At 40.2% G+C, this 24435-nt stretch overlaps 1 protein-coding gene and 1 long non-coding RNA gene across 3 annotated transcripts in view; both read right to left on the minus strand.

The window, feature by feature from the left end:
* Positions 1 to 24435, minus strand: part of UBE2H (ubiquitin conjugating enzyme E2 H) — a 120549-nt gene that overhangs the window by 37742 nt on the left and 58372 nt on the right. For both annotated transcript variants that reach the window (XM_009243220.3, XM_002818440.5), the window contains exons 2-3: positions 11520 to 11596; positions 10201 to 10275 (exon numbers count right to left, since the gene is read on the minus strand). In XM_009243220.3, the coding sequence (XP_009241495.1) occupies positions 10201 to 10275; positions 11520 to 11596 (152 nt within the window). The remainder of the gene's footprint in view (positions 1 to 10200; positions 10276 to 11519; positions 11597 to 24435) is intronic.
* LOC134761685 (uncharacterized) lies at positions 1614 to 10192 on the minus strand. The gene is made up of 2 exons (XR_010140751.1): positions 4498 to 10192; positions 1614 to 3007 (listed from the first exon to the last, which is right to left on the minus strand). It is a non-coding gene; the product is annotated as an uncharacterized LOC134761685 (long non-coding RNA).

Below are 24435 nucleotides of genomic sequence, written 5' to 3' on the forward strand. Positions count from 1 at the left end.
TTCAGACATCTCCTATCCTACCAATCCCCCGTCCTTGCCAAAAGCTTCCCACCCCAGGAATCATTAATTCTTTCACCTGTTAACTGTAATCCAAAGATTCTCCCATTTTCTTCCCAACTACCAGCCCTCTTACCTTCACTGGCTTCTTACTCAGCTTAAGATTTAAGAGCCATCACCATCCTCACTCTCAAGCAATCCTCTGCAAATCCCGTCCTCTCCCCTCCAAAATGCCCATCTAGCAAATCTACCACAGGAAGCATCATTCACATTTGCTCAACTTGGACTTGAGGGTACCAGTAGGTAGGCATTCATTCACTCACACGAATATTCTTCTGCAGAAAAGGGCACTGTATCAGGCCCTGAGTAGTGAGTATTTGGGAGGACAGGGATGGTGGTAGTAAAACAGACCCAGGGGCTGCCTTCATGGAGTTCACATCTACTGACCTGGTACGGGGGAGAGACATAAGTAAACAAATATATACCAGTTTATCTAAACATGCTCAACAGCCTTTCTTGGACTCAGCATCACCTACAATCTTCCCTTCCCCTTTCTCTAGTGGGTCGCTCCCCCAGTCTCCCATGACTGTTAACATTTTACCACAATCCTGCAAATCTACTTTCTTTCTCTCCCTTTGTTCCCCTAACCCTCTCCTCTAGTTCTTTCACTAAATAGCCTTGTCCCTTTTCTTTGAGAAGATGAAAGCCAATTGGCAGGATCCCTCATTTTCCATAAAAATTTCTAAACTCCTCCCTGCACACACACTCTTTCTCCCTGCCTCAACAGCTTGCACAAATGTTCCCCTCTTCTGAAACACCAGGCCTCTGGGTTCTGATCCTGCTCCCTCCTTCATTCTCAATGGTGGTGCCCCTGCAATTCTCTTCCCAACTCCAGCATCACCAAGCTGTCCCTTTTCTAAACATCTCTCTACAATAAGCACTTTAAAATCCTTCAGAATCTTCCATTTAAAAATTAAAAACAGGCCAGCCATGGTGGCTCACACCTGCTGTCCCAGCACATTGGGAGGCCAAGGTGGGCAGATCGCTTGAGTATAGGAGTTCAAGACCAGCCTGAGCAACATGGTGAAACCCATGGCTACAAAAAATGCAAAAAAATTAGCCAAGTGTGGTGGCCCATGCCTGGAGTCCAGGAGGTCCAAGCTGCAGTGAGCCAAGATTATGCCACTGCAGTCCAGCTTGGATGATTTCCTTAATGGAGCCACATTTCTTCAGAGCGGTATATGTCTAGAACAAAGTTTCTTGACCTTGGCAGCCTTGTCGAAGTCACCAGCATCTCCAGTTACAAAAGCTTTTATAACTGTGCTTCTATCCCGTCACTGTCTCTTGCCCCACAGCAGTAGAATGATCATTAAAAAACAAAATCAGACCTTTCACTCCCCTGCTGAAAACTATGTAATCTTTCTATTACATTTAAAATGAAAGTCGAGCCTTTAGCCTGGCCTACAAAGTGGTCTGTGAACTCGACCGTGCCTGCCACTTGGCCCCTGTGTCACACACCTCACATTTTACCCGGTTTTCCAGGCTGGGGCCTTTGGACTCAAAATTTCTTCTGCCTGGAAAGCTCTTACCCCTGATTTTGGAGGATCAGGGCTGGCTTTTTTTTTTTTTTTTTTTTTAATCTTTTTAAGTCTCAGCTTAAATTTACTTTGTCAGACCCTTCCTGAATATCTGATCCAAGGTACCTATTCTATCCATTAATTCTCTGCATAAAGCTATCAGAAGTTTTAAATTTTGCTTTATCTTCGTACTCCAAAAGAACATAAAGTATTAAGAGAGCAATTTGTTCACTTCTGTTATCTACAGCACCCAGAATAACGCACAGCTCGCAGTAGGTATCTAATAACTTTGTGAAACTGATTGGAAGAAATGATGTAGGCCACAGCCAAAGCCTCAGCTGCCAGACATAATTTTAAAAAAATGTATCCTGAAAAATGTCATTTTCAGAACACCAGTAAAAGAGCTTTTAACAATGGCTTATATTCTCATGGCATTATCTCTATTTATTTTTTTACGAAACCTTCCTTACTTACTAGAACCTTGTTTCTCTCTACTGCAATTCAAAAGATACTTATCATTGGCCAGGCACATTGACTCACGCCTGTAATCCCAGCACTTTGGGAGGCCAAGGCAGGCAGATCACCTGAGGTCAGGAGTTCCACACCAGCCTGGGCAACATGGTGAAACTCCATCTCTCCTACAATACAAAAATTAGCTGGGCGTGTTGGCGCATGCCTGTAATCGCAGCTACTCTGAAGACTGAGGCAAGAGAATCACTTGAACCCGGGGGGCAGAGGCTGCAGTAAGCTGAGATTGTGCCATTGCACTCCAGCCTGCGCAACAGAACAAGACTCTGTATCAAAAAAAAAAAGAAAAGAAAATAAGATATAGATCACTACAGAGTAGCCATTATGTAACTGTTTGGGACAGGACTAAATTCATAACCACGGTTACTAGAGAAGTACATAGGTGATCTTAATGGAATTTTGCCCCCCAGCCCCCAAATTCATTTTATTTGAGACAGAGTCTCACTCTTGTCGCCCAGGCTGGAGTGTAGCGGCGCCATCTCAGCTCACTGCAACCTTTGTCTCCTGGGTTCAAGTAATTCTCCTTCCTCAGTCTCTCGAGTAGCTGGGATTACAGGTACACGCCACCATGCCTGGCTAATTTTTATATATATATTTTTTAGTAGACACAGGGTTTCACCATGTTGGCGAGGCTGGTCTTGAACTCCTGGCCTCAAGTGATCCTCCTGCCTCGGCCTCCCAACGTGCTGGTATTACAGGCGTGAGTCATCGTGCCCAGTACCAGAATTCATTTTATTTGTGAAAATACAGTGGTACAAGTAGGCCTTTGTTAAATGACTAACCTGAAACCTCTTGTGAATGACAAACTCCTCTCTACTCCAAATACTGGCCCATCCCTGCTTAAATACTGCTCAATGAAGTTACTCATGCTAGTTCTTGAGGGAGTAACTCTAGAATGATTCCATCTAGGAAGACATAAGATAAAATGGTAAGTATTCTAAGTTCTACAGTTAGTTTAGTCATGCCATATTATAAACCTCCACTCCAAAAATAGTGTGAGGTCATTTCTGGCCAGAGTGAAATAAAAAATGTATAATGCCAGAACAGTCTATTATTCTGACAATGAAAAAGATTAATGCAGTTCCTTTATCACTTGCATGAGTAAAAATATATATATATATATTGGCTGGGCGCGGTGGCTCACGCCTGTAATCTCAGCACTGTGGGAGGCCAAGGTGGGTGGATCACCTGAGGTCAGGCATTTAAGACCAGCCTGGCCAACATGGCGAAACCGCGTCTCTACTAAAAAATACAAAAATTAGCAGGGCATGATGGAGCATGCCTGTAATCCCAGCTACTCAGGAGGCTGAGGCAGGAGAATTGCTTGAACCCGGGAGGCGGAGGTTGCAGTTAGCTGCAACGGTGCCATTGCACTCTGGCCTGGGTGACAGAGCAAGACTCCGTATCAAAAAAAAAGAATTATGGCACACTGGTTATCAGAGTATATGTCAGACTGGGAGATTTAAGAGGAACTCTGACAGGCTGTCTAGTCTAGTGGAACAGAGCAACCTAAACCATCCTGATAGTTTGATCCAATTTTAAAGGCCATTAATTTAGCTCAGAGTATTTTTTTTTTTTTGAGACAAGAGTCTCGCTCTGTTGCCCGGGCTGGAGTGCTGTGGCGCAATCTTGGCTCACTGCAAGCTCCGCCTCCCGGGTTCACTCCATTCTCCTGCCTTAGCCTCCCAAGTAGCTGGGAATACAGGTGCCCGCCACCATGCCCGGCTAATTTTTTGTATTTTTTAGTAGAGACAGCATTTCACTGTGTTAGCCAGGATGGTCTCAATCTCCTGACCTCGTGATCCACCTGCCTCAGCCTCCCAAAGTGCTGGGATCACAGGCGTGAGCCACCACGCCCAGCCAGCTCAGAGTATTTTAACTATTGTATTGCCCATGACTTTTTCATTTTGTCTCCATTTACTCAAATGGGTTTGGCAAGTTCTTGCTTCATGCCACTGACATCAAATTCTTTTTTTTTTTTTAATTTCTTGAGAGCAGTTTCACTCTGTCACCCAGGCTGGAGTGCAGTGACACTATCTCAGCACACTGCAACCTCTGCCTCCTGGGCTCAAGTGATTCTCCCACCTCAGCCGCCCAAGTAGCTGGAACTAAAGGTATACACCACCATGCCCAGCTAATTTTTGTTATTTTTTTTTTTTTTAGAGATGGGGTTTCTCCATATTGCTCAGGCTGGTCTCAAACCCCTTATCTCCAGTGATGTGCCCGCTTCGGCCTCCCCAAAGTGCTGGGATTACAGCATAAGCCACTGCGCCCGGCCTCACATCAAGTTCTATGGCAGCATGAACTTGCTGGTTTTGTACCTGACCATTCTACCAACATTCAGCAAACCATTCAGCAGTCCCTCCAGAATCCTGTTCTCAACCATTTCTCTTACCTTCCCAGCTTTGGTATCATCAAATTGCAACCCAGACGCAATGCATACAGCCTGCTCCTAGTAGAGGGTCCTCCTCACTGAAAATACGTAGATACAGGTCGGTAGCATTTCACAAATTGGTTTTTAAACTTGTTACCTGTACCTTAAAACACAGTTTTCTATTTTTTAAGAAGTATAAATGATGACAGGGTTCCTAGGCTGCTCTTAAAGTTATTTACAAAAGATTCTAAAATATTCTATAGTTCTATCTGAAATTAGGATACAATTCTGTTAATAGTAGCCAATAATCATTTAAATGTAAGATAAAATGACATCTTAATTTTATCTGGAATGCTAGTGTTTAAGTAAAGAAGATATGATATGAAGGAGAATATAATAGATCCAGAAGAGAACTTCTGGATGTTGCAAGATCTTTAGTGGCTATAAGCCCTGAATTTAATTTTTTTTATATATATAATTTTTTTTTTTTTTTTGAGATGGAGTCTCGCTCTGTTGCCCAGGCTGGAGTGCAGTGGCGCGATCTTGGCTCACTGCAGGCTACGCCTCCTAGGTTCACACCATTCTCCTGCCTCAGCCTCCTGAGCAGCTGGGACTACAGGTGCCCGCCACCACGCCCGGCTAATTTTTTGTATTTTTAGTAGAGACAGGGTTTCACCATGTTAGCCAGGATGTCTCAATCTCCTGATGTCGGATCCACCCGCCTCGGCCTCCCAAAGTGTTGGGATTACAGGCGTGAGCTACCACGCCTGGCCCTGTATCTTTTATTAGAAGACTTTTATATTTTTTTCCCTTGGCTTAGGCTTATCAAAAGTATCCCCATTATGATTATTAGCTCTAAAGAGGGGCATTTTTCAGTTCATATGAAGAGAAAAATGGAACAACGGAAGGGGGAAGTGGAAGAGTCAGGCAGAAAAGAAAAAGGTGAGAAGTACTTGAGGTAACCACCCAAGAGAAGAGAAAAAGGGGGAAGAAAGAAGTGAAGAAAGTTGCGCGTAAAGACAGTATCTGAGATGGACTAAACTCTAAACTCTAAGCAGAAAACAAAGGAAGGAAAACAGTGTGTGCACTTACACACACACATAATTAAAATTTAAAGGAAAAAAGAAGGGAGGCTGCTGGGAAACACGTGGGTTAGGCAGGTCCTAAGCAAGCTACTATGGGGAATTCTGGCCAAGCCTGATGGCTTTCTAGAGCAAAAGACAGCAAAGTGTAGACTCAGACAATGATGCAGACAGGACAGTCAAAAGACATACATTTGCAATATTTTTAAAAATATTTACTTTTATAATAAAAGCAAACATTGTAGACTATTTGGAAATTACAAAAAAGTATGTTTTTCGTCTCCTTTAACTGAACAGCTACGGATAACATCAATAGTCTGGCATTCAAATGTGAAACGTATGGGAAAAAATTAGAGTTGTATTATATAAAAAACATTTTCCTGTGTCTCCCCCTTCAAAGAGGTGTTAAAACATGAGTAATGGGTAAAACATTTTATCCACTAAGATGTACTATCACTTAGCTACTTTATCACCGACTGGGTCATTTAGGTTGCTTCTGACTTTTAAGTATTATAACACTAAAATTTACGTATTCTTTTGACAGTGCACATTTCTAAATATTTCTTTAGATAATTTTTAACTTTTTAAATAAAATTATTCGAAGGATATAAAATATTCACCAAGCAATACATAGTGGTAGACTGGTTATAGCATAATACCTTTGCCAACAGTGTTTTATCTGCCAGTTTGACAAATCATATACTGTACTTTCATTTTAATCTGCATTCTTTTGGATTAGACATAAAACCATTTTGTATCCTCTGCTTTTTTTTTTATTAAAAATTACTCTATATTACCCTCTTCTATGAGATCATTCATCTTTATTTCACCCACACTGTAACTGCAAGTCTGTTTGGTGAAAGCTTTCACTTAACAGCTGAGCACAAGTATCAAAGGCTAAAAACTGTGAACCTCAAGAAGTGTGAGCTATGGCAGTCTCTGCAGCAATTTCTTTGCATAGAACAAAATCTTCATGAACTGGGGATTACTTGAGATTCTGAATGAGTATCTCTAAAGTCCGCATGTACACCTCAACAACTCTGAAGCTTTTGTGAAGACAATCTTTCTTGTAGAAACTTATTTCTTCCTTAACGCTCTCTCTTCTAAATTGAGGTGCTGACTCACACCTATCCTAAAAAACAATGGAACCATGCCATTAAGTACACGTAGTATTTTATTTACATTCTTCTTCTCTCCTAACCAGTAAAGATCTTCTATAGCCTTCGTCATGTCCAGCAGGGTGCCAGGTACCCCGAGTTTTAATACACTGGTCATATCAAACATGCAGAATCTGTTTAATTCTAGTATCTCATTTTCTAGCAGAGGAAACAATGGTTCAGCTCAGTATCTCTCTCATGGTCAAGGAGAACCAGGGCCAGAACTTCTCTACCCTGATAACCAGTCCACTACCAATCACACTCTCCTAACTCCTACACAGTAACACCCAGCAGTATTGCTAAGCACTCTAGGAACTAATGTTTCTGAATGAAAAATATGAAAGTCTGAATTTTCAAGTAAATCAGAAAAAGATTCAAATATGATTCATCTCAAAGCAGTCTCTCTGGAAAATTATGCAAATATTCAGCGATGTTATAGTTGATTAAAGGAGTTTTATAATTACTCTTTCAAAGTGCCTAGAGGGCCGGTTTTATACCCCAATTGATATTACTCGTTTTTCCATTCATCTTATTCTTTGGGCTTAAATGACTGTTAGCCATTTCAAAAATTCATATCCAGCTTCAAAGCATCAAGATTTGCCATCATTTATGATACTGAAACAGAAGTAAAATTCCAAAAAAAGAGCTCAAAGTGTTTGAAACAATAATGGCATCGTAAGAGTAGGTTGACAACCTCTCAAGATGTCTACCTATATTCCTTTTCTTTCCAAAAAGTAGCTATGCCATTATTTAGAATACCCACTCATTCATAGATGCAAATTGTTTTACAGGGACATCTCATGCAATCATGTAACTACTGACAGCCCTCTAAAACTATATTTGGAGAGTGTCCCAAAGATAAGCATATCACATTATACTGAACATATATATTTAAATATTCAGAGAAATGTCTTAAAAAGCATATTCCAGAATGTAAATAATGACACCCTTTAAGGGATAAGATTATGAGACATTTTGATGTTTCTTTACTTTGGCTTACAGATTTTCTTACATTGCTCTAATGGATATGGGTCATTTATACAATTAAAATATACATCCATACACAAACACACAAAATAGAACAAAGTACATAGACATTGCAAAATTCCAAGATCCAAGCATTAAAGATGTTTGATCTAAATTTGCACAGCTGATTGTTTAAAAGCTCAAAATTTGGCTCAGGAAGAATACTACACCTACACAGATACAACAGGGGCAATATTTAAAAAGAATGTTGAGATTGGGTTGATCTTACCTCCTCGCGCTTCTGTATAATTTTACAACTATCTATACAACTCAAAAAGGAATCCTTGCCTTTTCTAAGTGAGCCACAACCTTTCTGAATGCTTAAAGCACATCTCAACAGTAATTACATTGTTGACGACCTGAAAATGGGTCACCCCGCACAACTGATTGAAACTCTCTTATGCAACCTTCCTCTAGAGGAAACAAGAACAGCTTGTACACATATTTCAGCTAAATCTACTTCCCTAAGAGAAGATGATACATATTTGTAGGCATTATCAAGTCCTGAAAGCACACAGAAAGGCAAAAGAAACAATTATGAAGAAGTTAAATTAGCTTAGTCATTTGTCCCAACCAAATTTCATATTGCATCATTAATTTAAGAAAGCATGGAGGCTTTTTGTGTCATTAGTTAATAAATAAGCAATGCCTAAAGTTTAGACACTATTACCTAGAAAGTTATGATGAGATAATCATATTATCTAGAAAAATACATTAAGGTCTGAGAAATAACATTTCTACAGGATATGAAATTGCATTTTTATAAGTTCACTCTTAGTTTCAACAAGCTCTATTGTTTCCTTTTTGACTAGGAATGTGGGGTTAACAAAACTAGACTTAGTATGCCAGTTTTTAGCCTTTAGGTAAATAGGTATTTATGAAATGTATCTGAATGAACTTGCATGGACTTCTATAAAGGCTTTAAAGTCATATCACTAACCAACATAAGAGTTTTAAATGGCTGAGTAGACAGAAACACCCTAAAGTTAGAAGATGAATAAACTGCGGACAGGGAACCACAACACAACAGAAAAGCCCTCTCAAAAGGAGAGGGTGTACAGGCGTATACATTTCTACACCTATACAGGTGCTAAGTCAGATGTGCTCAGGGGCTGTCTCAAAGGCTCAACACCTCCACAGCTCCAGTCCCACTTTACCATTCACAACGCTGAAACTTAGAGGCCTCTATAAGCAAGAAAGAAATTTCTGATTCGACTGGTTAGGAGTGGGGGTATAGTGGGGAGTGGTCTAGACTCCAGGAGATCGGGCATTACTTCTTAAGACAGGCCACAGCAGCCAGGCGCAGTGTCTCATGCCTGTAATCCCAGCACTTCAGGAGGCCGAGGCGGGCGGATCACAAGGTCAGGAGATCGAGACCATCCTGGCTAACACAGTGGAACCCCGTCTCCACTAAAAACACAAAAAATTAGCCGGGCATGGTGGCAGGCACCTGTAGTCCCAGCTACTTGGGAGGCTGAGGCAGAAGAATGGCGTGAACCCGGGAGGCGGACCTTGCAGTGAGCTGAGATCGTGCCACTGCACTCCAGCCTGGGAAACAGAGCGAGACTCCGTCTCAAAAAAAAAAAAAAAAAAAAAAAGACAGCCCACAGCAGTAGCAAAATGTTTGAACTCTGGCAATTCTGAACATGAGGCTTAGTCTGTCAGAGAATGCTCAATACATTACAATTTTGTTGTTCTTACTTAAAATTGTTCAATATTTTATAATATTTTAGACATGTATAAAATGAAGCAAAAAAAAAAAAGTTGGCTTAAATTAACTAAATTACTACCATTCTACAGTCTCCAAATATTTAAAGGTGTCCACCTTCAATCAGATAGATCTGTCACTGAGTGCCTTAATAGGGGTGACAGGTAAATAACATCACCCATTAAGGTAAAAGGAGATGAAGGTGAGGAGAAAGTACCTCTTTGTACAACCCCACTGAGGTTTCTATTCTTTCTTCTGCTGTTTAGGGGGCTAAAAAGACTGGAGGTGGGAAGATTGCAAAGGGTCATTTAATTGTAAGGTACCCAGAGTTGGAGTGAACAAAAAAGCAAAGTAGGATCTAGGGAGAATTTCTGAAAATGATAGGATTAAAACACATACTATATAACATTCATTCTTGCAATCTGGCATTCAAAATTAGACTTAAGATATGTTTATTATTTTCCTGCTAACAGCTTAAAGAACAGTGGGGCCTTAAAGCTGGTTTAATCTGACACTGAAAGACAAAAATCTAAAGTAATGGTCATTATAATTATGCAAAGGGTATATTTAAACGTCTTCTAACACACTATAGAAGGTCCCCCCAAAAGCCACTGATTAATTAACCAAAGCCAAAAAAAGAAAAATTCAATTAGGTAGCTATTTCTGGCATTAATTACCTCCCCTGAAATGTAAGATTTTTCCCCCTTAGATTTCAAAACTCTCTAAGGAGAAAAACCAAGTAGTCACATACCTATAGATGGAGATTTGAAAGGGTATTTATCAGGTAGGTCCACTCTAACTTTCCATACTCCGCCTTCATATGGTGCTGAAATAAAAGTAAAAATGTTCATCAGAACTACATCTCCAAATTAGAAAATAAATCTGAGTGTAAATTAAACATTATACCCTAATCTTCTGAAAACCTTCCAAATTAATTCCTTCAAGAGTCAGGGACCTATTACAATCAATAGGTGCACCATGTTCAGATTAAGATAGTTTTCTTGGAAAGATCCAGAGTCAAAAAAATAAGCAGATTCATTCTGCAATTTACTTGATTCTTCAAAAGTACTAAACACTATTCAATTATTTGGTAAGTAATAGCCATGTTACTTTCCCTCCCATCTCAATAAACCCCATATTAATCCCCCCTCCAAGGCCAAAAAGAAAACAACAAAAAACATTTCCTGGAAACCATCCACGTGGCCATCCATAACAAAACCCAGAATTTACAACTCATGTCTAGTACTGTCACATAGAGATAAAGAGAAAACTACAGTCAGCCCTCTATATCTGCAGGTTCCACACCCCTGGATTCAACCAACCACAGATCAAAAATATTAGAGAAAAAAATCCAAACAATAATAAATAACAATACAATTAAAAATAACACACACACACACACAAAAGGACAAGTGCGGTGGGGCTCATGCCTGTAATCCCAGCACTTTGGTAGGCCGAGGCGGGTGGATCACCTGAGGTCAGGAGTTCGAGACCAGCCTGGCCAACATGGCGAAACCCTGTCTCTACTAAAATACAGAACTGAGCTGGGCGTGGTGGCAGGCACCTGTAGTCCCAGGTACTTCGAAGGCTGAGGCAGGAGAATTGCTTGAACCCAGGAAATGGAGGTTGCAGTGAGCCACGATCATGCCACTGCACTCCAGCCTGGGTGACAGAGTGAGACTCCATCACTAAATAAATAAATAAATAAAATACATAAACAACTATTTACATAACATTTGCATTGTGTTAGGTATTACAAGTAATCTAGATGTGAGTTAAAGGACATGGGAGGATGTGTGTACGTTACATGCAAATTCTATGTCATCTTTATATAGGGACTTGAGCATCTGGATTTTGGTATGAGGTGGTCCTGGAACCAATCCTTGCAGATATCAAGGGACGACTGTATATAAAGTAATTGTGATACGAGAAAGATTTCCTCACTGGTTCTGGAGTCCAACTAAACTTGCTTTTCAGAAACTACACATGCTACTATCTGTCTTTGATATTCTATTAAGAAACAGAGTAAAAGACTGTAATAGAAGAACACATACCAACACATGTACTTACTTCCTTGTGGTCCATAAAACTTCACTACAAATTCATTGAGTCCTCCCAGGATCGTAACCTCATGTTTACTCTCAATGCTAAGGTGGACAGTAAAGGAAATTACACAGGCTTTACAGTACCTGGCAGAATTACCAATAACACCCCAGGGATGTGCCACTTAAAGTGTTACCAAAATTTGGCAAGACACTGATAAAATATATATAATAATTCTGGTAGTTTAGGAGGCAATATACACTCTTGTGAGAAGAATATGCATGAGCTTTGGATTCAGAGACTGCCGTTCAAATCCCAGGAATGCCATTTACTGAGTTTTTGAGACTAGCCAAAATAACGTCAGTTTACTCCCTGAGTCTTTGTTTTCTCTTTGCAAATTGGGAAAGCAGCATTTCATAGGATTTCTGTGAGGATTAGACAGGTTAAACATGTAAAATGTGTAAGACTGCATTTTGTCTATATACATAAAAAACTGGCCAGACGCAGCAGCTCACGCCTGTAATCCCAACACTTTGGGAGGCCGAGGCGGGTGGATCACCTGAGGTCAGGAGTTCGAGACCAACCTGGCCAATATGGTGAAACCCCATCTCTACTAAAAAATACAAAAATTACCCAGGCGTGGTGGTGCATGCCTGTAGTCCCAGCTACTCAGGAGGCTGAGGCAGAAGAATTGCTTGAACTTGGGAGGTAGAGGTTGCAGTGAGCCGAGATCATATCACTGCACTCCAGCCTGGGTGATAGGGTGAGACTCAGTCTCAAAAATAAAATAAAAAATATACATGAAAAATAGGTGCTTAATTTTAGCTTTTCTCTCCCTTTCTACCCTCTCCTCCTCAATCTATCCCTAATGAGCCTTTCATATAAACCCAGTATTCTCTTTAGTCAAATTCAAATGTTCAGCAAAATACAAATTCCCCTAAAGTAGAAATGCTATGCTCCTAAAATGAGGGATTTACTAAGGAGAGTTCCCACAATTATCTCCTTGGCTTATGGAATAATCAACACAGTTAATGATACAACCTTGCCACAAGCAGTACTGCCAAATGCAAAAGACCAACAAAACAAAAAAAAATTTTTTCTTATCTCATTCATAGCATTTGTTTTCACTGCCCCCCAAACTCCACCTTCTTCAGACTTGCCTCAAGGTTTGGTATGCTCCAGGGCTCTAATCACAGAGGGGTAACATGGCTGTGCTCCCTTACTCTAAAATTTACCTACCCCTGAGATTCTTGCCCCTTTAAGGTGCTAAGATTCAATTCTAGAAACCAAATTAATTCATATTAGAAGAGAGGACTACTGGTTTAAAATCTGTTCTATGTGTCTGCTTTGTCGTGAAATCCAAAAATGATTCTCTCAGTAGGAATTTTAGGTGACAGAGGCTTTGGGAAGCTCTCAAATCCCACTGTAACATTAAAAAGGAAAACACGATAGACCAGTCTCGTATTTCTCCATCAGCAGTGCAAATTATATACTGTTAATACAAAACAGAAATATTTAAAAAGTTTTAATAATCTCATAGAGAATAAATATTTTTAAAGATTTGAAATTAAATATTTGGCACTCCAAACCCATGTCCAATGAGACACAGAACTGACTGCAAGAGGCCAGGTGTAATTTTGGTAAAGTCCTTGCTCAAGAGCCCTGAATAGTATCCACAAGAGGTATTTAAATAAGATAGTTCAGTCTAGGCTAATTTGATCTTATTCTTTTCTAAATGATAACTTACTACCTTAGAAACATGCACACTACAAGGATTCAATACTGTCCACATAGGAAAATTGGCTTTATTTCTCGCTTGGTCAAATGACACACGCATGCCTACTCTGACCAGTCACCCTCTGACATCCTGCAAAATATTTCAAAGTTAATGTAATAAGTAAAAGTATAACATGTTTAAAATGTTTTAATACTTTTTCCAAAAAAGCATCCTTGTGTCACATAAAAAAAGGCAAATCCAGTTAAAATAAAATTAAATATCAACAATACAGCGCTTAAAGAAAACAGACATGGAAAACACTTCTATAGTGTAAAAGACAAAGGATAAACTAGGAAGACAAAAATGTGGATTTTAAAAATAAGTTATTACAAAGCAGTAAGAAAAAAATACAAATACCCCAACAAAGAAAAGGCCAGAACATCCAAGTCAAGAAAACTGAAATGGGTAAAACTGAAGTATAAAAAAGTCCAATTCATTAAAGAAGTTTAAAAAGATATTTCTTCACTATAAACAATGAAAACAACAAAAGAGCTGGATAAAATCTAGTGTTCAGTGGAGTACGAATTAGTACTTCTGAGGACAAATCCAGCACTATATTCCAAAACTTAAAATGAATTTACTCTTTTATTCAAATTTTACTTATATGAAGTTATTTTTTTAAAAATAGACACTGCTGGTGGGAGTGTGATATGGTTTCACCCACTTTGAAAAACTGTTGGCAGTACTAAACCTGCACATATGCATACCCTATGCCTGTCAGCGCTACTCACAGAGATACGCCCAATACATATGGATAGTTACATTCACCGAAACCCATGTTTAAGAATGTTCACAGGACTATTTGTAACATCCAAAAATTAGAGACAATCCAAATGTTCATCAATGGCAAAAAGAATAAGCTGTAGTATAGTCACCCAAAAGAAAATTACAAAGCATTAAAAAAGAAAAATAGGCTGGGCACAGTGGCTCACGCCTGTAATCCCAACACTTTGGGGAGCCAGGGCAGGTGGATCACTTGAGATCAGGAGTTTGAGACCAGCCTGGCCAACATGGTGAAACCCTATCTCTACTAAAAACACAAAAATTAGCTGAGCGTGGTGGCGGGTGCCTGTAGTCCCAGCTATTCAGGAGGCTGAAGCAGGAGAATCGCTTGAATCCGGAAGGCAGAAGTTGCAGTGAGCTGAGATTGCACCACTGTACTCCAGCCTGGGCAACAGAGTGAGACTTCGTCTCAAAAAAATATAACTTAAAGAAAAAAGAATGAATTGATACACATAATGTGTGGGTTTTACAGATTTCATCAATGAACTACAAAAATAATTTCTCTACAAAAATTAGCCAGGCGTGGTGGTACACACCTATAATCCCAACAACTTGGGAGGCTGAAGCAGGAGAATAGCTTGAACCCAGGAGGCAGAGGTTGCAGTGAGCCAAAATTGCACCACTGCAGTCCAGCCTGAGTGACAGAGTGTGACTGTCTCAAAAAACTAAATAAAAAAAATAATAAAAATTTCTGTACTTTGGCCAGGCGCGGTGGCTCACACCTGTAATCCCAGAACTTTGGGGGCGAGGCAGGTGGATCACAAGGTCAGGAGACCGAGACCAGCCTGGCTAACACGGTGAAACCCCGTCTCTACTAAAAACACAAAAAATTAGCCGAGCATGGTGGCGGGTGCCTGTAGTCCCAGCTACTTGGGAGGCTGAGGCAGGAGAATGGCGTGAACCCGGGAGGCGGAGCTTGCGGTGAGCCAAGAATGCGCCACTGCACTACAGCCTGGGCGACAGAGTAAGACTCCGTCTCAAAAAAAAAAAAAAAAAAAAAAATTTCTCTACTTTTTGTATATATGTTATTCTTTAATAAAAAGTTTACAAAAATAAGTGTTTCTGATAAATCTGCATATATGTTTCCTGGAATATTTGAAGTTTAAAAATGGAAACAGTCTAAACATATTTCAATAAGAAACTGGTTCAATGAATTACTGTTACTGTTTTTTTTTTTTTTTTTTGAGATAGGGTCTCACTCTGTCATTCAGGCTACAAGTGCAGTAGCATGATCATGGCTCACTGCAGTCTCTACCTCCCAGTGATCCTCCCACCTCTACTTCCCCCTAGCTGGGCCTACAGCAGGCACTACCACACCCAACTAATTTTTTTAGTTTTTGTAGAGACAGGGTCTCTCTCTTTGCTCATGCTGGTCTTGAACTCTTAGGCTCAAGTGATCCTCCCACCTCAGCTTCCCAGAGTGCTGGGATTATAGGCGTGAGCCACCATGCCTAGCCAGGTGAAATGACTTATAAGCCATTTATACAATAGGTGGCTGGCTGCACTGGCTCATGCCTATAATCCCAGCACTTTGGAAGGCCTAAGGCAGGAAGATTATTTGAGCCTAGGAGTTTGAGGCTGTAGTGAGCTATGATTGTGCCACTCCACTCCAGCCTGAGAGAGAGAGAACTTCTCTTTAAAAAAAAAAAAAAAAAAAAGGCAAAAAACACAAACCATATGCAGTAGGCTACTAATAGTGTGTACTAGCGTCCTCTTTCCAACCAGAGCTCCACTAATGTATGTGTCTGTTCAACTTGGGTATCCAGAAGAAGTCAACTGAATTTAGTTGTACAAAGATATTCCAGCCCTTAAAACTGACAAGGACAATGAAAGAACGGAGTAGTGCAGAAGATTAAACGAGTTTAACAAAAGAAGTCTTAAACTAATTTTATAACATAAAAATCCACAGATGCAGCATTCTCCATCGATCAGAACTAATTTGCTATGAATGACACTGATCTACCGCAATTACTTTTAATCATTTAAAATTACGAGTTGTCCTCGTGGATGTTGCTTCTGGGAAAACTGAAGATACCTTTTCTATCCTTTACCTGGATGCGATAAAACGAGGTTCCTTCCATTTTGCGGTTTGTTTGGAATTCAGTCCATACTTACATGTATTTTATAAAGAAGATCCTCCAAGCCTTCTCTTTCCCATGATCCCCAGTAGAGCCCACATACCAGATACAATGGGATTGTCTTTAATTATATATCACATCATAAATTAAAGAGTTCTCATAGTCTACCTCATATGAAAACCCAAAAGCAAACTGAACTAAACCTTTAAAACTTTTACCAAACCGGTAAAATGAGAAGCTATGCTAACTTTATGCTGCCTTGGAATGGTACAGGCACTAAATGAGATAGAAAAAAGAATTTAGGTTTAGTCTAAAGAAAAACACTGCATTAAAAATAAGCCATTCCATCACCACTGAATGAATGACTTGCCACAAAATACATAATAATTACTTCACTGCTGTTACCATGTGTATTTATGGGAGAGACCACGAGTTTCTTTCTCCTCTCTGCTGCAAAGTCAAGGGCAAGGAAGGCACTAAGAAGGCAGGTTAAAATGACAAAAATAATGATCTATTTCTGGATGTGCTGGTCAGGCTGGGAGACTGGTGGGACTCACTAGAAGATTCCTCATTACTTTCTCTGTTTCACAGCTTAAAAATATAAAATATCCTTCAGACACTGTTCTGATAAAAACTCATTAAATAAACCCATAAATCACATTTTATACTCACCTTTTTTGATCTTATTCACAAATACTGCTTTATACCCACTTAGCATTTCACTATCAAGGGGTATCACCATTTTGTGTAGAATAATGATTAACATTCCCAAGAACCCAAGTCCATTTTACTTTTTAAAGTGCCAGCCACCTACCACATTATTTTCCCTGAATGCCATTATGATTACACAATCTAATATTTAAAGGCAAATGCCAAACTGTCAAGAGATAAATGACATTCTTGGCAAAATGTGTCTATCAGAGTTTTACAAGTGATTTTTATACAGTTCTGAAATTTTCCAGAAAGGAAGCCAAAGGCGAAGTCTGGGCCTTAAGGACTGACAATAACAGTTCAAGGACCAAGGATTCAGGGACCATTGAGTCCTAAATTTACTGATAACCAGTTCATAAAATAAAAGGGTGCTCTCCCTGAGCTGTGTGGAAGGGAACGAGGTCCTGGCATAAAGAACGTGCTTCTGTGCAGAGGGCAGAAGCAAGTCGTGTGGATTTCTGTGTTCAGACCCACCTGTTTCCTACTCTCCTGGAGATGAGTCACACTAGGAAAGCTGAAGAAACTTGGCAACTTTCACTACCTGATTTGGTTTATTTTTTTGTAAAAAAAAAAAAAAAAAAAAGATATGTCTGTTAATCCATTAATATGTAAGTATCACAAAAATAGTGCTTTGGGAGGATATGTTTACAAGGAATCCTTCTCTTTTAGAGACATAAATGGAAATATTTACTAATAAAAATGTTTATAGGATTTGCTAGTAAATAACCCAGTGTGGGTAGAAGAGGTGTAGAAGAAACAGTAGAGGGCCGGCAACGTTAATGATTGAATCCTATGTTAATGATCGAGTCCCAGTGGCACATGGTGATTTGTTACACTGTTCTCGCTATTTTTGTTTTACATTTAAGTTTTCCATAATATAGTAAAAGTTCTTTAAAACCTAATAACATAGTTATCATCAAAAGTTTAGCTTTGTAGAGGCATAAAGCTTAGCTACTAGAGCTAAGAACAAGAACTAGAACTAGAGTTTAGCTACTAGAGCTCTGTTGAACTTTTTTTTTAATTTTATTATTATTATACTTTAAGTTTTAGGGTACATGTGCACAATGTGCAGGTTAGTTACATATGTATACATGTGCCATGCTGGTGTGCTGCACCCATTAACTCGCCATTTAGCGTTAGGTATATCTCCTAATGCTAACCTTTTTTTTTTGAGATGGAGTCTTGCTCTGTCACCCAGGCTGGAGTGCAGTCGCAGGATCTCAGCTCACCACAACCTCAGCCTCCCAGGTTCAAGCGATTCTCCTGCCTCGGTCTCCCGAGTAGCTGGGATTACAGGTGGGCACCACCACACCTGGCTAATTTTTGTATTTTTAGTAGAGACGGGGTTTCCCATGTTGGTCAGGCTGTTCTTGAATTACCAACTTGTGATCCGCCTGCCTCGGCCTCCCAAAGCGCTGGGATTACAGGCGTGAGCCACCACGCCCAGCCAAAGGTGATACTATTAATGAGGCCCGTGCCTGGCCTCTCTTGAACATTTATGAAACAATCTAAGTTTTCCTGAGGTGCAACAGTTTGAAGAAGAAAAAAAATAGCAAGTGATCCAGTATTTAAGAAAGCAAAGACTGGCTGGATGAGGTGGCTCACGCCTGTAATCCCAGCACTTTGGGAGGCCGAAGCGGGCGGATCACCTGAGGTCGGGAGTTTGAGACCAGCCTGACCAGCATGGAGAAACTCCGTCTCTACTAAAAATACGAAATTAGCCAGGCGTTGTGGCACATGCCTGGAATCCCAGCTACTCGGGAGGCAGAGGTTACGGTGAGCCGAGGTTACGGTGAGCCAAATTTATGGTGAGCTGAGATCACACCATTGCACTCCAGCCTGGGCAACAAGAGCGAAACTCCATCTCAAAAAACAAAACAAAAACAAAAACAAAAAAACCAAAGACTTTACATTGAAAGAGAAGCATACTCTGCTAACATTCTGAAGGAAACAAGTTCAAGTGGTTTCATAAGGATGTCTATGAAAAATTCAATCACATGGAAGAAAGACAAGCATGTGTCTGTATATCCATGACAAACAGCCTCTGGGCAACATCCTAACCAAAGCTCTTAAACTACAAGGAAAAATGGTCATGTCCAATAGGAAGGCTCCTGATTGAAATAAGAAGCTGAAAACATTTTTAAGGGCTTTTAATGTTCTTCAAATGAAGAGGGGGAAGCCTTTTATTCAAAAGAGAAATTGAATGGCAGAAATAAAAGCTCTTCAGAAAATGAGCATTATCTTGGGAAAGGTTTGCTAAGTAAAGAAAAAAAGAAAAGTGGCATTGAGAAAAGACAATAGGAAGTGGGCTTCTATCAGTGATGAAATCCATATGTATAAAGATTTAGGGACCATTACAGTGGCTCACGCCTGTTATCCTAGCACTTTAGGAGACTGAGGTGGGAGGATTGTTTGAGCCCAGGAGTTTGAGACCAGCCTGGGCAACATAGCAAGACCCTGTCTTTTTTTTTTTTTTTTTTGAGACGGAGTCTCACTCTGTCACCCAGACTGGAGTGCAGTGGTCCGATCTCAGCTCACTGCAATCTCCGCCTCCCAGGTTCAAGCCATTCTCCTGCCTCAGCCTCCCGAGTAACTGGGATTACAGGCGCCTGGCACCACACCTGGCTAATTTTTGTATTTTCAGTAGAGACGGAGTTTCACCATATTGGCCAGGCTGGTCTTGAACTCCTGACCTCAAGTGATCCGTTCGCCTCAACCTCCCAAAGTGCTATGGTTATAGGCATGAGCCACCACGCCCAGCCACAAAAACTACTCTTACACAGAGACTGCCTTCCAGAAGTTTGAAGTCTAGCAAGGGAACACGAGATCTGTTCATTAAGAAGAAAGAGTTTGCATAAAGTACTACTATAGCTTAGAGTAGGAGAGATTTCTTCCAGCCCAGAGGGAGGGATAGGGATGGTCTGCTATGGAAGGCAAGGACTTACAAAATGTCCTAAACAGAGTGTGATTTGGACATGTCGAGGTGGGAGAAGGAATTTAATGCAAAGATTTAGTATAGAACTGATTCAGGAAACAGAACAATACATTTTTATTTTGATGAGTGGACCCCAGGGAATACTAGAAAGTAGGCCAAGACCAGATTACGGAGGGCTCCGAAGTGTGGATTTTATCTGGCAAACAGGGAAACAGTATTCCATGCACAGTGCATCTACCTGTGCTTTACAAAGATAACCCAACTGTGGTGTGTAGGACTGGCTGAAGGTAGGAATAAGCAGAGTTAAAGCAAAATAGTAGAAAAGAAATATTCAAGACCTCAACTAAGATAACAGCCACAGGAATCATGGGACATTAAACAGAGCCCTCACAGGCCTTCACAGCTGAACAGACCTGGCAGAGCCAGTAGAAAGCTCCAACGTTGCTACAATGTCTAATTTTCATGAGAAACCAAAAAATCAGATCTCCAAATCAATCTTCTAATTTCTAATTCAAGCTCTAAATTTCTAAGTGTAAACAAAGTATATGTGCTCCAATGTCTCCCTCTCAGTGAGGCCTTCTGGGATATCCTATTTACAACCACTTACTCCTAACATTCCCACCATGCAATATACTATGTATTTGACTTTTATCTCCTACTGCAGTGCAAGCTCCGTAAGAGCAGGAATTGTTTATTTTGTTCACAGAAGAGTACCCAGCAAATAGTAGACTATAAATGAACATGAGGCCGGATGAAGTGGTTCACACCTATTTAATCCCAACACTTTGGGAAGCAAGGGCAGAAAGATTGCTTGAGGCCAGGAGTCCGAGACCAGCCTGGGCAACATAATAAAACCCAGTCTCTACAAAAATAAAATTTTTAAACATTAGCCAGGTATGGTGGTACGTGCTTATAGTCCTAGCTAATCGGGAGGCTGACAGGGGAGGACCACATGAGCCCAGGAGTTAAGTTAGAGATCAGCAAGGGCAACACAGTGAGACCCCCATCTCTACAAAAAAACACCAAAAAATTAGCTGGGCAGGGTGGTACGAGCCTGTAGTCCCAGCTACTTTGGAGGCTGAGGCAAGAGAATTGCAGGAGTTTGAGGCTGTAGTAAGCTATGATGACACTACTGAACTCCAGCCTGGGTGACAAACATAGACTCTGTCGCTTAAAAACAAATAAATTTAAAAATAAGATGAACACATGAATGAAGTTGCCAGTCTGAGACCTTAATTTTAGCCTCTCAGACAGGTGAAGTGATACCACATATATATATATACACACACATATATACACACGTGTATATATATGTATATATACGTATACGTATATGTGTATACGTATATATACATATATGTGTATACGTGTATATATACGTATATGTGTATGTGTGTATATATACGTATATGTGTATGTGTGTATACATACGTGTGTATACGCGTATATATACACATATACGTATATGTACATATGTGTATATATATACGTATGTATATATACACACATATATATATTTTTTAAAGACGGAGTTTTGCTCTTGTTGTCCAGGCTAGAATGCAGTGGTGTGGTCTCGGCTCACTACAACCTCTGCCTCCCAGGTTCAAGTGATTCTCCTGCCTCCCAAGTAGCTGGGATTACAGGTGTCTGCCACCATGCATGGCGAATTTTTGCATTTTTAGATTTTTGTATTTTTGTATTTCACCATGTTGGCCAGGCTGGGATTGAACTCCTGACCTCAGGTGATCCGCCCGCCTTGGCCTCCCAAAATACTGGGATTACACGGCCAAAATAGCAAAACCCCGTCTCTATTAAAAATACAAAAAAAATCAGCTGGGCATGGTGGCGGGCACTTGTAATCCCAGCTACTTGGGAGGCTGAGACAGGAGAATGGCTTGAACCCGGGAGGTGGAGATTGCAGTGAGCCAAGATTGTGCCACTGCCCTCCAGCCTGGGTGACAGAGCAAGACTCTCTCTCAAAAAAAAAAAACAGTCAACTTATAAATCACTTAAATCTGAGCCTCTTTTTTTATTTTTTATTTATTTTTGAGATGGAGTTTCACTCTTGTTGCCCAGGCTGGAGTGCAATGGTGCCATCTTGGCTCACTGCAACCTCTGCCTCCCCAGTTCAAGAGAGTCTCCTGCCTCAACCTCCTAAATAGCTGGGATTACAGGCATGTGCCACCACACCTGGCTAAATCTGAGCCTGTTTCTTAATCTCTAAACAAAGGGGGAGGGGTTGCAGGGAAGGGACATTACCTCACTCACAGAATTGTGGAAAATTAAATGAAATACTGTATATCCAAAGGTCCAGCAGCTGACACAACAGGAACTTAATTTTTTTAATGTAAAAATAAATAGGCCAGGCATGGTAGCTCATGCCTATAATCCCAGCACTTTGGGAGGCCAAGGTGGGCGGATCACGAGGTCAGGAGTTCAAGACCAGCCTGGCCAACATGGTGAAAACCCACCTCTAGTAAAAATGCAAACATTAGCTGGGCATGGTGGCACGTGCCTGTAATCCCAGCTACTTGGGAGGTTGACACAGGAGAACTGCTTCAACAGGGAGGCAGAGGTTGCAGTGAGCCGAGATTATGCCACTGCACTCCAGCCTGGGCTACAGAGCGAGACTGTCTCAAAAAAAAAAAAAAAAAAAAAACTTTACCTAAATGAATTGCCACAAAACTAAAATTCAAAGTTTATAATGTAGTTTGTGTGTGTGTTTTTTAGTTTTTTTCCTACATTCTTAAGCAGAATACTAAAAACACATGCTATACCATTTTTTTTTTTTTTTTGAGACGGAGTCTTGCTTTGTTGCCCAGACTGGAGTGTAGGGGTGTGATCTGGGCTCAATGCAAGCTCCGCCTCCCAGGTTCACGCCATCCCCCTGCCTCAGCCTCCCAAGCAGCTGGGACTACGGGCGCCCGCCACCACGCCAAGCTAATTTTTTGTATTTTTGGTAGAGACGGGGTTTCACCGTAGCCAGTATGGTCTCAATCTCCTGACCTCATGATCCGCCCGCCTCGGCCTCCCAAAATGCTGGGATTACAGGCGTGAGCCACCACACCCGGCCTCACCCCTTCTTTTATTTTTTGAGATGGAGTCTTTCTCCCATCACACAGGCTGGTGTGCAGTGGCGCAATCTTGGCTCACTGCAACCTCCACCTCCTGGGTTCAAGTGATTCTCCTTCCTCAGCCTCCTGAGTAGCTTGGATTACAGGTGCACACCACCAAGCCCGGCTAATTTTTGTATTTTTAGTAGAGACAGGGTTTTGCCATATTGTCCAGGCTGGTCTCAAACTCTTGACCTCAGGTGATCCACCCACCTCAGCCTCCCAAAGTGCTGGGATTACAGGTATGAGCCACCGCGTCTGGCCAGCTACACCCTTTCTTGATGCTGGGTCATCATTATGAATAATAGTTGCTATACTGTACTACAAAATACAAGGATACCCTTAGAAACAAATAAGGAATATACTTATTTTTTGCTGTAGAAAATTTCTCATACTGTTATGCTAAAGTCCTTGCATTAAGAGGTTCTTTTCCTAGTTTCTCTTTGTTCTTAACCTTTAGCTATGTTTGGGAGATGACACTGGGCTACTATCCTTTAAAATGTATCTATAGTAGGCTAGAAAAATCAGATAACCGAAGTTCATGAGATTATGTTTTTTAAAAAAAGGGTAAATATATCCTAAGAAAGACACTCTCCAATCAATAAAATATGTAACTTTTAGCAGGTTTACAACTAAATTAGTTGGCTAAAGCTGTCGAACAGCTTCTGAATAAGGGAAGTATCACTTATTTAAAAATAGCCATTTCAAAATAAATATGTATTGCCCAGAAGCAAAAAAAAATTTGGCAACTTACTACGGTACCCTGAATACTTAAAGACCCATTATTTTAGGAGTAAAGAGTAACATACAGTTTTAAAATTTTACAGAGTCAACTGGTACAAGTAAGGTTAAATGGCAAGCATGTTCATTACCACCTAGCAGACTAAATTAGCCTAGCCTTAGGAGTGAAAATTTTTCTTCTCTAGTGTTATGCTTCGTTTAGAGTTTCTATGTCACAAGCCAAACATAGGCAAAAACCAAGTAAATGTTACTCAAATAGGAAAATCATCACTATAACTTGGCTTTTCCCTGAATGTATTATTCTACCAGACTTCCAAATAATAAAGTAAAAAATTTTCAAAGAAAAATTAAAACTCACAGAAACATTTTAAGACAGGTTTATCAGAAAGATAAGAAATCTAAGTACCACACCCCTATCCCCAACAAAATATTTTTAAAAGCAGATTTACAAAGTCAGATAGTCAAAGTCAGAAATGATCCAATTGCAGAAACAGTTTCAGAGACAGAAAAGTGAAGGGAAATAGGGAAAAATAATGATACCATCTTGAGAGCAAGGAAATATAGTCAAAACAAAAATAAGATTTTGAGAGAAGTTCCAACTTCAGTTACGCACTTTAAAATATTTAGAAGCTAGAAGGCTGTCAATGAAATATCAATAGCTCCTTAATAAACAAACTTGACTGCTTTGCTGTTTTATGGCAATAGTGCATATTTGCTTACTTGCAACTGAAAATTACAAATTTACATAATGTACAAATGCATGTATATAAATTAGCAGTATATTAGCTAAATAGTATATTACTCT

The sequence above is a fragment of the Pongo abelii genome, chromosome 6 (genome assembly GCF_028885655.2).
Source record: "Pongo abelii isolate AG06213 chromosome 6, NHGRI_mPonAbe1-v2.0_pri, whole genome shotgun sequence".
Classification (NCBI taxonomy): domain Eukaryota; kingdom Metazoa; phylum Chordata; class Mammalia; order Primates; family Hominidae; genus Pongo; species Pongo abelii.